At 44.5% G+C, this 16006-nt stretch overlaps 1 protein-coding gene across 2 annotated transcripts in view; it reads right to left on the bottom strand.

Annotated features, from left to right (window-relative positions):
* Positions 1 to 7433, bottom strand: part of LOC124872252 — a 46356-nt gene extending 38923 nt beyond the window's left edge. For both annotated transcript variants that reach the window (XM_047372027.1, XM_047372034.1), the window contains exon 1: positions 7197 to 7433. In XM_047372027.1, the coding sequence (XP_047227983.1) occupies positions 7197 to 7199 (3 nt within the window). In that variant the 5' untranslated portion in view covers positions 7200 to 7433. The remainder of the gene's footprint in view (positions 1 to 7196) is intronic.
* Positions 7434 to 16006: the final 8573 nt, after the last annotated feature.

Genomic DNA, 16006 nt, shown 5'->3' with positions numbered 1-16006 from the left:
CATGACATTTAGGCCCATTTCAGCCACTCTTCAAAATGAGAATCTATCACATTCTGGGTTTGGATCGGACCAAAGTGCAGATAAGAGCTTGGCAGCCACATGATGAGAGGAAGGCTTCTCTTTAATTAAAGGTCTCCAAAACGTAACATAATCACAACATGTACAAACATGAGTCGAGCCAAAAACTTACATGTGTACATAGTTCTGTAACGTAGCAAAACTGAGCATAAACAAGGGTAATGAACGAGGAATAGTAACGGAGGAACCAGCGGGGAACAAAGAACACAGACCAACTAATATACAGGGAGAAAACAAAGGCAGGTAATCACAGGAACTAAGAAAAGGTGTGGCAAGGAGACATGGAGGCATAAGGGACAATAAAGGAAAACATAGACCTAAGAACGGTTAATACAAAAACACAAACCAAGTCCAAGGATGTCATACCATGACAGAATCATAAGAGAACATTTCATGAAAGTGAAGCAGGAGTGTGATCTTTATAAGTCGGGAAATGTCTACAGGAAAATAGATTAAAATGTAAAAAAAACAGTCAAAGCAGCAATTTTAATGTTTAAAACAAGTGAAAATGTGAAAAACGAGGCTGGATGAGAACCCACGTTAATGGGTCCTCAGGAAGGGAAGGGAGATAAGAAAATGTACAAAGCTCACTGTTAGAAACTTGCAATATTTTTTTCCATGAGAGATTACGCTACATCTATAAATTACAATTTTGTAGATGCCCATACAGATGCATTATAAAGGGAACCAGAACAACCCTTTTGAACCAAACATTCCAAAAATAAAGTTTTCATATTTGAGAAGAAATCCTGATTGCTAAGATTAGAGAGATGTTTTCAAAAGGTTTTTGTAAAAGGCATATTTAATCTTTGACCTGTGGAGCATCAGTGATCAAAGAATTGATGTAAGAAGAGTAGTAAAAACAGTTGTCCAAACCAACCAGGCCCTGTTAAATCATAAATTACCAATTATAAACCAAGTTTTTTTCAAAACCTGAGTTCAATTTTCCTTGCCTGAATACTGCTAGACCTGCAGAATCAAGAAGTAACTTACATAGAACCTATCTGACTACACGAAGTAGGCTAAAATGCTTGATGGCAGTAGTTGCCGCCAGAGGTGGCCGACCCATCAATTAGTTTTAGGATGCAATTACTTTTCCACATAGGACCAGGTTGGTTTAGAAAGCTTTTTTTTCCTTAACAAAATAAACTGATTGTCTCTTAAATTACTTTTTGTTCATAGAGGACAGGGGGATATGTTGGGTGTCTTACGTCTCTTGACATGTTATCATTGCACCAACAGTGTTAGTTTTAGTCTAACAGGGTCAAAATAAGTAAATTGTTCTATAATTCATATACACATGAGCAGATGACTCTGTCGTTTTGTTCTCTGAAATGCTATAACATGAACGCTTTATGTATCTGAATTATTGATTACTTGACTAAATTGATAAACTGAAGGCAATCCTCAACAGCTTAAATGGCAAATATTACAATCAAAGGAAAATGGAACTTTTAAATCCAAATGCTATAAAAGAGCTAAATTAATTTAAGCTTTCAACATAAATTACACGTTGTTTTATTGATTTGTATTATTGATTAGTTTTAGGATGCAATTACTTTTCCACATAGGACCAGGTTGGTTTAGAAAGCTTTTTTTTCCTTAACAAAATAAACTGATTATCTCTTAAATTACTTCAGGTTATCTCTGTCGAATATTAACTTTTATTTCATGATCTGAAACATTTGGTGTGCCAAAAAGCAAAAACAAAAGAAAGCTTCTTCACAACGCTTCATATCTGTGATGGACTGCCTCTCACCCCACCCATTCAAGCCCTGAACCTGCGAGGTCGGCCAGGTATATGATGGATGGATGGACCACAAATCCTGCATTCTTTTTTATAGTTGTTATCAATGCTTTGTTTATGGTTTAGTTTACCAGCAGATATATTATGACAACGCTATGAATACATACTTTTCTATTCAGAAAGGAGGATTTCTGTCTGCTGTTCTGTTGCATCATTCACAGAAAATGACACATTTCTGGGTGACAACAGATGGGTGTTTAAGGTGAAATTCAATTGTGCAGTAAACAGATTTGCGTCAACCCAAAAAGGAGTGAAATAAACTAGAGAGCAATGAACAGAGCACACAGAGCCTTGTGCCAACCACACTCTGGGTTTAACTGTTAAAACATTCACATTTTTATTTTTAGAAAAGGAATCAATTTTAATGGACCTTCCTCATCTGTAAATGTCTTAAAGTTGCTACCTTATTTAATATAATTACCTATTAAAATCCATTAAAATGCCATAAACAATGTATCTATCTTGTATCTGTCTATTAGTATAAATCTATAAGTATAATTCTCCCAATCGATGATTATTTCCTTACCAGTCAATCTGTCCTAGTTTTTCTTTTGTTTGGGTGTTGGCTTACACAGCAACCACAGCCGAAAAATGACATGAAAGCACATGATATCCTTTTAAGCTTTCACAAAAAAACACTTTTTTGACATAAATAATTCTGATTGTGTGTTCTTTAATGTATTTATTTGCTATTTGGAGAGATGGAGCAGGGAGATTACTCAGAGAAAATGATTCAAATTCCAGCTTTTTTTTGAATGAATGGATTTAGTTTAAAAAACACTGAACTCTTTAGTCTAAAAACTATACCTTTGGATTAAACTGTAACAAGAAAAGTCAAAAAAAATTATTTTTGTCTGTGTGTCTGTTTCTTCTCTTGGGAATAGATTATCCCTCTGTGCCTCAACATGCCTGGTGTCACCTCATTGCAGGCTCAGGCCAAATTATACTGGTGTAAGCCATAAATCTGCTGTACAAAACCACAGAGGCTCAGAGATGGCCAAACTGTATCTTTAGCAGCTTCACTAGGATGAGGAAAACGGAGCTCGCGGGAGACAAACACCAATCATGATGGCCTTGATCAGCAGAGCGATTTGAAAGTGGCTGTTAAATAGTAGCCAGGATGTCAGTTTATGTCATCGAAAACAATGTGAGGGAGTTCTGAATGAGACGAGCCGTTAAGCACGTCTCTAACATCATCATGAGCAGGGCTGACGTATCTGCTTTGAGTACATGGGAGAGATGTGTTATTATATCAAAGTGTAGTTTAGCTTTCACTGACATGCTCGTCTCATCTGTAATTAGGCCTCAGCTGTGCTTGATGTAACTCTAACCTACAGATTTCATAACAAACAACTAAAAGTGACTTAGATACAAGGGAAACAGGCAAAAACACATTTGTTTACACACTTAAAAATATTATTCACCGTTTAAAAGCCTTTGATTACTGGTCGTGTTTTTGGAGTGCCTTCCAACACATTAAAACAGCAATGTATTTTACTTTTTTATGTCATAGTCAAAAACAGTCACACATAATTGTGAAGTAGAATCAAACGATACAGGGTTTCATATTTTTTCACACATAAAATCTGATAAGCATAGTGTTTATTTGTATTAAACCCCCTTTGCTTGAACAAGGAACACAGCAGACAGGTCATGGATAAAGATATGGAGAAGCTTAGCCTATGGCAACAATAGGGGGGCTGCAGAGATCCACGGCTCAGTGGGGACAATTAGAGACAGGACTTGTTAAGCACACCTGAAAAAAAACATTAGAGGTTTCTAGTTTCCCTCAAGTCATGCAGGGGGCACAAACCTGAGGAAGAAGGTGATTTGGTCACATGAGAAATATACTGAACTTTTTGGCATACATGTAAAACCCTAAGCGACACAGAAAACTAACTCTACACACACTACGATGAACACACAATCCCTATTATGACACCTAGTGGTGACAACATCATGTTATCCAGAAGGTCTATGTACAGGACAACAGTTATTTTGTACTAATGACCATGTGCTGTCCCTAAACAAGTGAACTTTAGTAATTGAATCCTTGAATCTTAAATACAGTAACTACAGTATTTGTTAGAATGGCCCAGTCAAAGTCCAGACCTAAGTCTAACTGAGAAAAAGGGGCAAATCTTATTATTTATGTTCATTGTTCATTCATGAGGGGGAAGCTGTGCTTCGCCAACACTGTTTACAATGGGGGTGGGAGGCTGCTGACCTCGACTGGGGACATTATCGGGCGGTGGAAGGAGTACTTCGAGGATCTCCTCAATCCTGCCATCACACATTCCCTGGTGGAAACAGAAGCTGGGGACTCGGGGTTGGACTTTTTCATCACCCAGGCTGAAGTCACCGAGGCGGTTAAAAAGCTCCACGGTGGTGGGGCTTCAGGGATGGATGAGATTCGCCCTGAGTACCTCAAGTCTCTGGATGTTGTGGGGCTGTCATGGTTGACACGCCTCTTCAACATTTCGTGGCGGTCGGGGGACAGTGCCTCTGGACTGGCAGACTGGGGTGGTGGTCCCCCTTCATAAGAAGGGTGACCAGAGGGTGTGTTCCAACTACAGGGGGATCACACTCCTCAGCCTCCCTGGTAAGGCCTACGCCAGGGTACTGCAGAGGAGAGTCCGGCCGATAGTCGAACCTTGGCTTCAGGAGGAGCAGTGTGGTTTTCGTCCCGGCCGTGGAACACTGGACCAGCTCTATACCCTCTACAGGGTACTCGAGGGTTCATGGGAGTTTGCCCAACCGGTCCACATGTGTTTTGTGGACCTGGAGAAAGCATTCGACTGTGTCCATTGTGGTGCCCTGTGGGGGGTGCTCCAGGAGTATGGAATCGGGGGCCCATTACTAGGGGCCATCCGATCTCTGTACAAGCAGAGCAGGAGTTTTGTCCGCATTGCCGGCACTAAGTCGGACCTGTTCCCGGTCCATGTTGGACTCCGTCAGGGCTGCCCTTTGTCACCGGTCCTGTTCATAACTTTTATGGCAGGATTTCTAGGCACAGCCGAGGGTCAGAGGAGGTCTGGTTTGGGGACCAGTGGATTTCGTCTCTTCTTTTTACAGAAGACGTGGTCCTGCTGGTCACCTCTAGCCAAAACCTGCAGCATGCACTGGGGTGGATCGCAGCCGAGTGTCAAGTGGCTGGGATGAAGATCAGCTCCTCCAAGTCCGATGCCATGGTTCTCGACCGGAAAAGGGTGGCTTGCCCTCTGCGGGTTGAGGGGAGTTTCTGTGGAGGAGTTCAAGTATCTTGGGATCTTGTTCAGGAGTGAGGGGAGAGTGGAGATTGACAGACGCTGTGCTGGTCCATTGTGGTGAAGAGAGAGCTGAGCCAAAAAGCGAAACTCTTGATTTGCCGGTTGCTCTACGTTCCTACCCTCACCTATGTCCATGAACTTTGGGTCATGACCGAAAGAACGAGATCCCGGATACAAGCAGCTGAAATGAGCTTGCTCCGTAGGGTGGCCCTTAGAGATAGGGTGAGGAGCTCGGCTTTCCAGGAGGGGCTCGGAGTAGAGCCGATGCTCCTCCACATCGAGAGGAGCCAGTTGAGGTGGCTCGGGCATCTATACCGGATGCTTCCTGGACCCCTTCCTCGGGAGGTGTTCCAGGCATGTCCCACCGGGAGGACATGCTGGAGGGACTATGTCTCTCGGCTGGCCTGGGAACGCCTTGGGCTCCCCCCGGAGGAACTGGAGGAGGTGTCTGGGGAGAGGGACGTCTGGGCGTCTCTGCTGAGTCTGCTGCCCCCATGACCTGGTCCCGGATAAAGCGGAAGACGACGAGTACGAGCTTTTTTTAAGTGATTGGTTCTGATGCCCCCATCCCAATAGATGGTGACAGAAGAGATTGTATTCTCCACAACAGACTTATTGAAGATCTGAAGCATCTTGTTGCAAACACTGCAGGTGTAATTTCAGTTGGTAAGGTAGTATCGAGAGAGAGGGTTGTATACAAATGCATGCCACATTTTTCAGATTTTAACATGTAAAAATAAACATTAAAATATATATTATAACACAAAACCCCACACAATGTAGAAAATGGGTTCAAAACTTTTGCAAGGCATTGTATATGATGACAGTGAATATTCTGACTAAAATAAGAGATGGCACCTTAGGCGAAGCAACTAACTGGAGGGAACCACCCAGGTAAGGGGAGGTGAGGATTTGCAAGTTTTACAAGCAAAGATTTGGATTAGACTTTTGTGTATTTTCCATTGAATCACTGGGACAGGACAAGATGTCTTTCTGCAGAGAGAAAAGAAGTGCTTTGTATAACCTGGTCAACATGGAAATGAACGCCCAAACATTGAGGTCACTCAGAAAACAGGAATAGTCGGGTTAATAGACCCATGGTTTCAACAACGCAAGTATGCAGAAAACAGGGTGGGAAGACTCACACAAATTCCTGCCAAGTCAAATCCATGGGAGAGCTAGGCGGGTAATTTAAAATTCAGCTTCCTTCATAACATAACCTGTCAGTGGCAAACAAATTCAGCTTTATGTACAAATGAGGCACACCCTCTCTGCCATCGCTGTTGGTGTGACGACAAATGAAAAACACATTCATTTAAGATTTTTCTCCTTGGGATAGAGCTGAAACAGACAAAATCAAACTAAAAATACTTTCAGGCTTAAAATCTAAACCCTTCTGCTTATCCTTGCATGAGTCACGTCTTACTGGCAAGGAGGAGGCACATACAGCAGCACAGTGGATAGATTGTAAAACCTGGCTTGATTCTCAGTAACCTGAGAGCTTCACCTTGAGTCAGAATGCTTGGGCAGGGCAGCAGCAGTTAGTATAAGCTATGGCAGAAATGCTGTACGTGGTCAGAGTACATGGCTGTTACATTATAAAGAGCTTTTTGTCAAGACATACTAAACAAATCGCTCTGTGGTGCTAATTTACACAAACGTAGTGTTAGACTTTCATGTTCCTGATGCAAAACTACATCTGTTGGGGGTTTTAGATGTGTAAAACATTCAGGATTGTGTGCTATAAAATGTTTGGGATGAGAACAGTACATAATCTTTCTCCCTTCATATGTCTCAATATATCATTCAGATAACGAGATAAAGGATCATTGACTGTTTTTATTTTAGAATCTGCAACCAGATTAAAGGTTTTTAAAAAACAGAATCACTAAATAAGCTCAAACTTAAATAATAAACCTGCAAATGAACAGTGATATTTCTGAAAGTTACCATTTCAATTAATTACTAAAAACTACAAAAGAGCACAAAAACAAAACCAGGATGAATTCATTACATCTCACAGTGAACAATATCAACATTACCATCTTCCTTTCTGCTCGCTGGGTCTCCTATTCATTACTCCGGCAGCTTTTTCAGATATAATCCAAAAGGAGAGACAATCCTCCACAGAGCTGCTGCTTGAGCTCAGAGGCTGCTGAAACGAAATGAAATCCATTCTGCTTGGACACGCATTAAAGGCTGAGTCACAGAAGGCTGATGAGCAATCGCCAAGTCTTCAGCCGGTCCACAACTACTGTGTGTGTCCCCCGTCTCCTTGTCTCTCCCTCCCTGTCCCCTGTGTGCTCTCATTCACTGAAATACTCTTTACTTTCTGTTCTCTGTGGTTGTTGTTTCCTTCTCACAGCCCCTCAAGTGCTCTCTGCAGTATTTGTCTGAGAGGGAGTGAGACCAAACACGAGGAGAGGGAGAGACAGAAAGAAAGAAGCAGACTGTCATCACATATTTAGTGCCTTGCAAAAGTATTCACACCCCTTGAACTGAACCTTTTCACATTTCTCATGCACCAACTATAGACGTCAAAGCAATTTCTTGGGATATTATGTGATAGATCAAAACAAAGTTGAAAATAATTTCCAGAAATAAAAACCTAAAAAAGTGTGATTTGCATTTGTTTTCATCCCCGCATTAATATTGCTGTTACAGCTGCTGGTCTTTCAGGGTATATTCAAACCAGTTTTACATATCTAGAGACTGAGGTTTTTGCCCATTCTTCTTTGCAAAATAGACCAAACTGATTAAGATTGGATGGAGAGTGTCTGTGAACATCAGTTTTCCAGTTATGCTACAGATTCTCAGTTGATTTCCCAGAGGAATTTTCCAACACAAGAATATATGTTGATCTAAACAATTCCATTATAGCTCGGGTCATAGGTTTAGGGTTGTTGTCCTGCACCATTACACCATTATACACAAGTAGACTCTATTTACTAATTAAATGACTTGTCTGGTGTCTGGTTTCCTATCATTTTATCTAGGGATATCAGAGTAAAGGGGTCTCAACACAACTGCACACTTAAAAAAATTGTTTTGTTGAATTATGTTAAAAACAATGTATTGTTTCCCGTCTGCTTCACACCAACACTGCTTTGTGTTGGTCTGTCGCACATTTGTCACATGTTAAGTAAAACTTGTGTTTTGTACAGAAAGTATTTGATTTCTTTTTGGTAGAATAACAGAAACAGGAGTCATTTGATAATGCATGCCTCTGCCAAGGCTGAATAAAATATATATTAGATCCAGAGTAACATCAATAGGAAATGACTTCTATGTTGGGTCATGTTCCTGTACTGATAAAAATTCAGGTAAACTAAACATAACTCTTTGAGTGATTCAGTTAACAGTCAGAAAGGCAAACCATAAAACTATGACCTCAAACAAACAGCCATGAAAGATTAAAACAAACACATCTATTTGCAGTTTTTTGCAGTAGAGGCAGCTTTTTTGTCATTGCAACCACAAGCTTCAATGTTGTTTATTGGGACTTCATGCAATAGGTTAATACAAAGTAGTGAACAACTATTAATAGGAAGGAAAATTAACCTTTTATTTTATTTTTCAGAAAATTAAATACATACTTTGTAGAACCACCATTCACTGCAATTGCAGCTGCAAGTCCTTTGGGTTTAGGTCTCTACCAGCCTTGCAGTGACTGAAGGTTTTGCTTTTTCTTAACAAAATAGCTCAAGCCCAGTCTGACTGAATGGAGAACTTCTGTCAATTTCCAGGTGTTGTTCCAGTTTCTCAATTGGATTTAAGTATTTGCTTTTACTGGGTCATTCTAACACATACAAATGCTCTGATCTAAACCAGCTCATTGTAGCTCACATTTTGTTTTCTTCTGTTGGTCACTTAGTATCTGTTTAAATTGTTTCTGAAACCTTGAGTCTGTATTGTGTATAAATTACAGAGGAGAGGGAAATATCGGCTGAATTTTACCATGCATCTAAGACGTGTGGCTTTCCAGCCTAACATATCTTTAAATGAGCCCTATGAAAAACTTGTGAATCAAAGTTATCTAGTTTGCCCTCTCATATTATGGAGGAACTATGCTTGTTGCTATGGTTCTCTCTTTCACCCTTCCTCCCTCTTCGGGGTCCTCTTTCAGTCTCTGCTATTAAAGTGAATCTCCTGGTTATCGAGGCCGATATGAAAAAGTCACAAAGGGACAGAGAACGACACAGGGAGGAAGGATAGGGGGAAAAAAAGGTCAGAGAGGGGGATGAGGGACAAAAAAAAATTGTTCATGCATGACAGCATGTCTGTGGTATTAGGCTTGAGCAGAGCAGAGCGTGCCCTAGCCAGAGGAGAGAAGCTGTTGATTCATCTGGTTGCAGATAGGGTCTTGTTGTCCTTGTCCTTATCTTTCAGTCTCTCTCTTTCGTTCTTGCAAAATCTCTTTCATACACAATTCATCCCAAACAAATAGTATTAATCCTGAATCTCACTATGAATTATAATCTGCACAAAGCCTGCTTGTCTGATAAAAAATATTCGGAGAAGAATGGTGAGGAAGGGGCTGAATAGACACAGCTGTTAATATCAAGGCCCTACATCAAGAAGCTCTGGAGTTCAAATCCTGCAGGAATGTGTCTGGAGTTAGCAAGTTGTCCCGATGCATGTGAGTTTTTCTTTTCCCTGGTTACTTTGGCTTCCACCCCCAGTCTAACAAAATGCATGTTAGATCAACTGGCCTCTGCAAAAGGCTCTTAGATGTGAGTGAGCGCACGCATGGTTAATTTGCAATGGAGTGACGACCTATCCAGGGTGTACCCTGCCTTTGTACCACTGACCGCTGGAGATGGGCACCAGCTGCCAGTGACCCAGAGCAAATACAGTGAGAGGGTATGGGCTAAGGAACGGTAAGTAATTAGGTGACATCCAGTGGTAATTCTGAAGATTGCAACTAATTAAAAACGCTGTGCTTTACCCTATAACCACTGACAGTGCCACAAATTGAACAGCCAAATCCTTAGAGTCAGCTCTTTGTTTGTCTTAACTACGCTTCGACAGTGATATAATGATGCATATTGTGCCAAATGATTTACTATTTAAACAAATTATATGATATGCAAAAATGAACTTTTTAAATTGCTCAAAACAAAATACTTTTTTTCTCTTATCAGTGGTTTACATACTTATTTGTGCTTTATACTACAATTATTTATGGAATTATCTGTGATAAGATTTTATTTCTCTGTTGTCCAGCTAGCTAGAACATTTCACTTTAAACTTTTCCATCTTGAATGTTGCTGTTGTTTATTTATTTATTTTTTTGCTTGTTAGGCAACCAGTTTTACTCTATAAAGAGCAGAACAGCTCTACAATAAGCAGGATCACCTGACACACTATTAATTATGGTAGGTTTTGGCACCCCCCTCCTTGAACCGCCACCTTAACGTGGTGGAGGGGTTTGAGTACTTGAATGATCATAGAGGCTATGTTGTCTGGGGATTAAATGCCCTTGGTAGGGTCTCCCATGGCAAACAGGCTCTAGGTGACGGGTCAGACAAAGAGCGGTTAAAGAACCCCTCATGAGGACTTCAAAATCGAGGCACGTGATGTCGCCGGGTACGGCGGAGCCGGGTTCCCACCCTGTAGCCAGGCCTGGGGTCGGGACTCGTCGGAGAGCGCCTGGTGGCTGGGTTGCTCCTCGCGGGACCCGGCCGGGCCAAGCCCGAACGAGAGACACGAGACCATCCCCCAGTGGGCCCACCACCTGCAGGGGTAACGTGAGGGACCGGTGCAAACAGGATTGGGCGGCGGACGAAGGTGGAGACCTCGGCGGCCTGATCTCCGGATGCTTAGGCTGGCTCTAGGGACGTGGAATGTCACCTCGCTGGGCGGGAAGGAGCCTGAGCTGGTGCGGGAGGTCGAGAGATATCAACTAGAAATAGTTAGGCTCGCCTCCACGCACAGCGTGGGCTCTGGAACCCATCTCCTCAAGAGGGGCTGGACGCTCTTCTACTCTGGAGTGGCCCACGGGGAGTGGCGGCGGGCTGGGGTGGGTTAGCTTGTTGCCCCCCAGCTCAGCCGTCTCGTGTTGGGGTTTACCCCAGTGAATGAGAGGGTCACATCCCTGCGCCTTCGGGTTGGGGAGAGGTCTCTGACTATCATTTCGGCCTACGGGCCGAGTGGTAGTGCGGAGTACCCGGCCTTCTTGGCGTCCCTGTCGAGGGTGCTGGATATTGCCCCTCCTGGGGACTCCATTATTCTGCTGGGGGACTTCAACGCCCACGTGGGAAACGACAGTGACACCTGGAGAGGCGTGATCGGGAGGAAAGGCCTCCCCGATCTGAATCCGAGCGGTGCTTTGTTATTGGACTTCTGTGCTAGTCACGGATTGTCCATAATGAACACCATGTTTAAGCATAAGGGTGTCCATCAGTGCACTTGGCACCAGGACACCCTAGGCAGGAGGTCGATGATTGACTTTGTTGTCGTACCATCAGACCTTCGGCCGCATGTTTTGGACACTCGGGTGAAGAGAGGGGCTGAGCTGTCCACTGACCATGGAGAAGGCCTACCGGTTGGCCTCAAAGCAATTCTGGCAAATGGTCTGGCGCCTCATGAGGGGGAAGCTGTGCTTCGCCAACACTGTTTACAATGGGGGTGGGAGGCTGCTGACCTCGACTGGGGACATTATCGGGCGGTGGAAGGAGATCACCACCTGGTGGTGAGTTGAATCCGCTGGGGGAGGAGAAAGCCGGACAGACTTGGCAGGCCCAAGCGCAGAGTGAGGGTCTGCTGGGAACGTCTGGCAGAGCCCTCAGCCAGGGATGTATTCAACTCCCACCTCCGGGAGAGCTTTGACCAGATTCTGGGGGATCTGGAGACATAGAGTCTGAGTGGACCATGTTCTCCGCATCTATTGTCGATGCTGCTGCCTGTAGCTGCGGCTGTAAGGTCTGCGGTGCCTGTCGCGGTGGCAATCCCCAAACCCGGTGGTGGACACCAGCAGTAAGGGATGCTGTCAAGCTGAAGAAGGAGTTCTATCGGCTGTGGTTGGCATGTGGGACTCCTGAGGCGGCTGAAGGGTACCGTGAGGCCAAGCGTGCCGCGGCTCGGGCGGTGGCAGAGACAAAAACTCGGACCTGGGAGGAGTTCAGTGAGGCCATGGAGAAGGACTATCAGTTGGCCCCGAAGCAATTCAGGCAAACCATCCGGCGCCTCAGGAGGGGGAAGCAGTGATTCGCCAACACTGTTTACAGTTGGGCTGGGGAGCTGCTGACCTCGACTGGGGACATTATTGAGTGGTGGAAGGAGTACTTCGAGGATCTCCTCAATCCTGCCATCACGCATTCCCTGGTGGAAACAGAGGCTGGGGACTCAGGGTTGGACTCTTTCATCACCCAGGCTGAAGTCACCGAGGTGGTTAAAAAGCTCCACGGTGGCAGGAGGTTGGATGAGATCCGCCCCAAGTACCTCAAGTATTTGGATGTTGTGGGGCTGTCATGGTTGACACGCCTCTTCAACATTGCGTGGCGGACGGGGACAGTGCCTTTGGATTGGCAGACTGGGGTGGTGGTCCCCCTACATAAGAAGGGTGACCTGTTCCAACTACCGGGGGATCACACTCCTCAGCCTCCCTGGTAAGGACTACGCCAGGGTATTGGAGAGGAGAGTCCGGCCGATAGTCGAACCCCGGCTTCAGGAGGAGCAGTGTGGTTTTCCTCCTGGCCGTGGAACACTGGACCAGCTCTATACCCTCTACAGGGTACTCGAGGGTTCATGGGAGTTTGCCCAACCGGTCCACATGTGTTTTGTGGACCTGGAGAAAGCATTCGACTGTGTCCCTCGTGATGCCCTTTGGGGGGTGCTCCAGGAGTATGGATTCGGGGGCCCTTTACTAGGGGCCATCCGGTCTCTGTACAAGCAGAGCAGGAGTTTGGTTCGCATTGCCGGCACTAAGTCGGACCTGTTCCCGGTGCATGTTGGACTCCGGCAGGGCTGCCCTTTGTCACCGGTCCTGTTCATAACTTTTATGGACAGGATTTCTAGGCGCAGCCAAGGGCCGGAGGGGGTCTGGTTTGGGGACCAGAGGATTTCGTCTCTTCTTTTTGCAGATGATGTGGTCCTGTTGGCCCCCTCTAGCCAAGACCTACAGCACGCACTGGGGCGGTTTGCAGCCGAGTGTGAAGCGGCTGGGATGAAGATCAGCTCCTCCAAGTCCGAGGCCATGGTTCTCGACCGGAAAAGGGTGGCTTGTCCTCTTCAGGTTGGAGGGGAGTTCCTGCCTCAAGTGGAGGAGTTTAAGTATCTCGGGGACTTGTTCACGAGTGAGGGAAGAATGGAGCGGGAGATCGACAGATGGATCGGTGCGGCTGCCACAGTAATGGGGGCGCTGTGCCGGTCCGTTGTGGTGAAGAGAGAGCTGAGCCGAAAAGCGACGTTCTACGTTCCTACCCTCACCTATGGCCATGAACTTTGGGTCATGACCAAAAGAACGAGATCCTGAATACAAGCGGCTGAAATGAGCTTCCTCCGTAGGGTGGCCGGGCACTCCCTTAGAGATAGAGTGAGGAACTCGGCCATCCGGGAGGGGCTCGGAGTAGAGCCGCTGCTCCTCCACATCGAGAAGATCCGGTTGAGGTGGCTCGGGCATCTATACCGGATGCCTCCTGGATGCCTTCATCGGGAGGTGTTCCAGGCACGTCCCACCGGGAGGAGGCCCAGGGGACGGCCCAGGACACGCTAGAGGGACTATGTCTCTCGGCTGGCCTGGGAACGCCTTGGGCTCCCCCCGGAGGAGCTGGAGGAGGTGTCTGGAGAGAGGGACGTCTGGGCGTCTCTTCTGAGTCTGCTGCCCCCGCGACCTGGTCCCGGATAAAGCGGAAGACGACGAGTACGAGTACGAGGTTTTGGCACCTACTAAATTTATTGCAAATTTTTGTTCAAATATTATATTTTTGCAACAGCAGGAAAACCTGTTGATTATTTTTTTTCTAAGTAATTAGATTATGTTTTCCATTTCTTTTTATTTATTGTAAATGTTGTGGCAGCTATTTCTGTTTATTTGGTCTTTTTGAAGTGTACATCTATAAAGCGCTCAGATTTAAAAGCTATCAAACTCTATGGATTTCTACGTTCCCTCTATCTGAGACAGGATTTGCACACCTTTACCCTAACTTGCAACTGCTAAACAGAGGAAAAGGCATCAATGATAAAGCAAGGGAGGTAAAGGGACTAAAATCCTATCCCCTATCCTATCTTCATTCTATTTATCCTCAATGAGGAGCTCTCTGGAATACCAAGAGCATGCACAACAGATGAAAACAGCAAATAAAAGAAGTTCAATGATGTAAATGTTCATGTATTTAGAAGCAGTGCATTGTTTTAAAGGTTGTGCACGCGTCTGCGTTGGTGCACTTTGCTTCAATAGCTGTGACAGAATGGACTGTTTTGAAGCGACTAATCCCAGCCAGTGATGGAAACAAATGCATCTCCAGCTTTGGACTTCTATTTTTATCCCCAGTATCTTCAGCACTTGGACCATGCCTCGCCTCAAGCTCCAGCTTAGGCACCTAACACCTCATTACCATTCTGTAGAGCAGTTAGCATAGCTGGAGATGCATTTCCTTCAATGAGCAAGTGAGGGTCAAAAGTTCATTTAACTCACAGCTTTATAAGCAGCTGGCTGCATCAGGGTTTGTTCAGCTTTTTTTAATAAACCCACGAGAGAGCCACTTATTTATGTTATCCAACTAGAGTGGTGCAAAGTAGATAATATGTACTTTTTACCCTGAGGTGAGGCTTTCTTTGGACCTTAAATCTTCTAACAAGCAATGTGTATGAAAAAAGGCTGCAATAACTGTAAAGTAATGTAAAGTAGAAATTGCTGGCAAGAAACATTATTTTCTGTGATGTAAAAGTAAAGCTGCTTCCTCATAACAACTGATATTCAACCCACTGACAATAAGCCCATGGAGAACTTTATCTTGTCTAAACTGTTACTTACTTATGATGGCATCATATAGCTTTTTAAGGCACTTAAAATATTGTTGACCATCGACAAGCCTTTGATTTGTTTTACAGTGTCTTGCAAAAGTATTCATATCCCTTCAATGTTTTTACACTTGGAAACATTACAGCCACAACCTGCACTTTATTAGGTCCACCTGTCAAACTGCTCATTAATGCAAATTTCTAATCACCCAATCACATGGCAGAAACTCAATGCATTTAGGCATATAGACATGGTCCAGACGATCTGCTGCAGTTCAAACTGAGCATCAGAATGGGGAAGAAAGCTGATTTAAGTGACTTTAAACGTGGCATGGTTGTTGGTTCCAGACGGTCTGTTCTGAGTATTTCAGAAACAGCTGATCTGCTGGAATTTTCATGCACTGCCATCTCTAGGGTTTACAGAGAATGGTCCAAGAAAGAGAAAATATCCGGTGAGCGGCAGTTTTGTGGGCGCAAATGCGTTGTTGATGCCAGAGGTCAGGGAATGGTCAGACTGTTTCGAGCTGATAGAAAGGCAACAGTAACTCAAATAACCACTCGTTACAACCAAGGCATGCAGAAGAGCATCTCTGAACACACAACACGTCAAACCTTGAGGTGGATGGACTACAGCAGCAGAAGACCACACCAGGTGCCACTCCTGTCTGCTAAGAACAGGAAACTGACACAGGCTCACCAAACTTGGACAATAGAAGATTGGAAAAACGTTGCCTGGTCTGATGAGTCTCGATTTCTGCTGCAACATTCAGATGGTAGGGTCAGAATTTGGCGTCAACAACATGAATGCATGGATCCATCCTGCCTTGTATCAACGGTTCAGGCTGGTGGTGGTGGTGTAATGTTGTGGGGGATATTTTCTAGGCACACT

The sequence above is a fragment of the Girardinichthys multiradiatus genome, chromosome 1 (genome assembly GCF_021462225.1).
Source record: "Girardinichthys multiradiatus isolate DD_20200921_A chromosome 1, DD_fGirMul_XY1, whole genome shotgun sequence".
In the NCBI taxonomy this organism is placed as follows: Eukaryota; Metazoa; Chordata; class Actinopteri; order Cyprinodontiformes; family Goodeidae; genus Girardinichthys; species Girardinichthys multiradiatus.
This window is presented reverse-complemented; position numbering and strand designations above follow the sequence as displayed.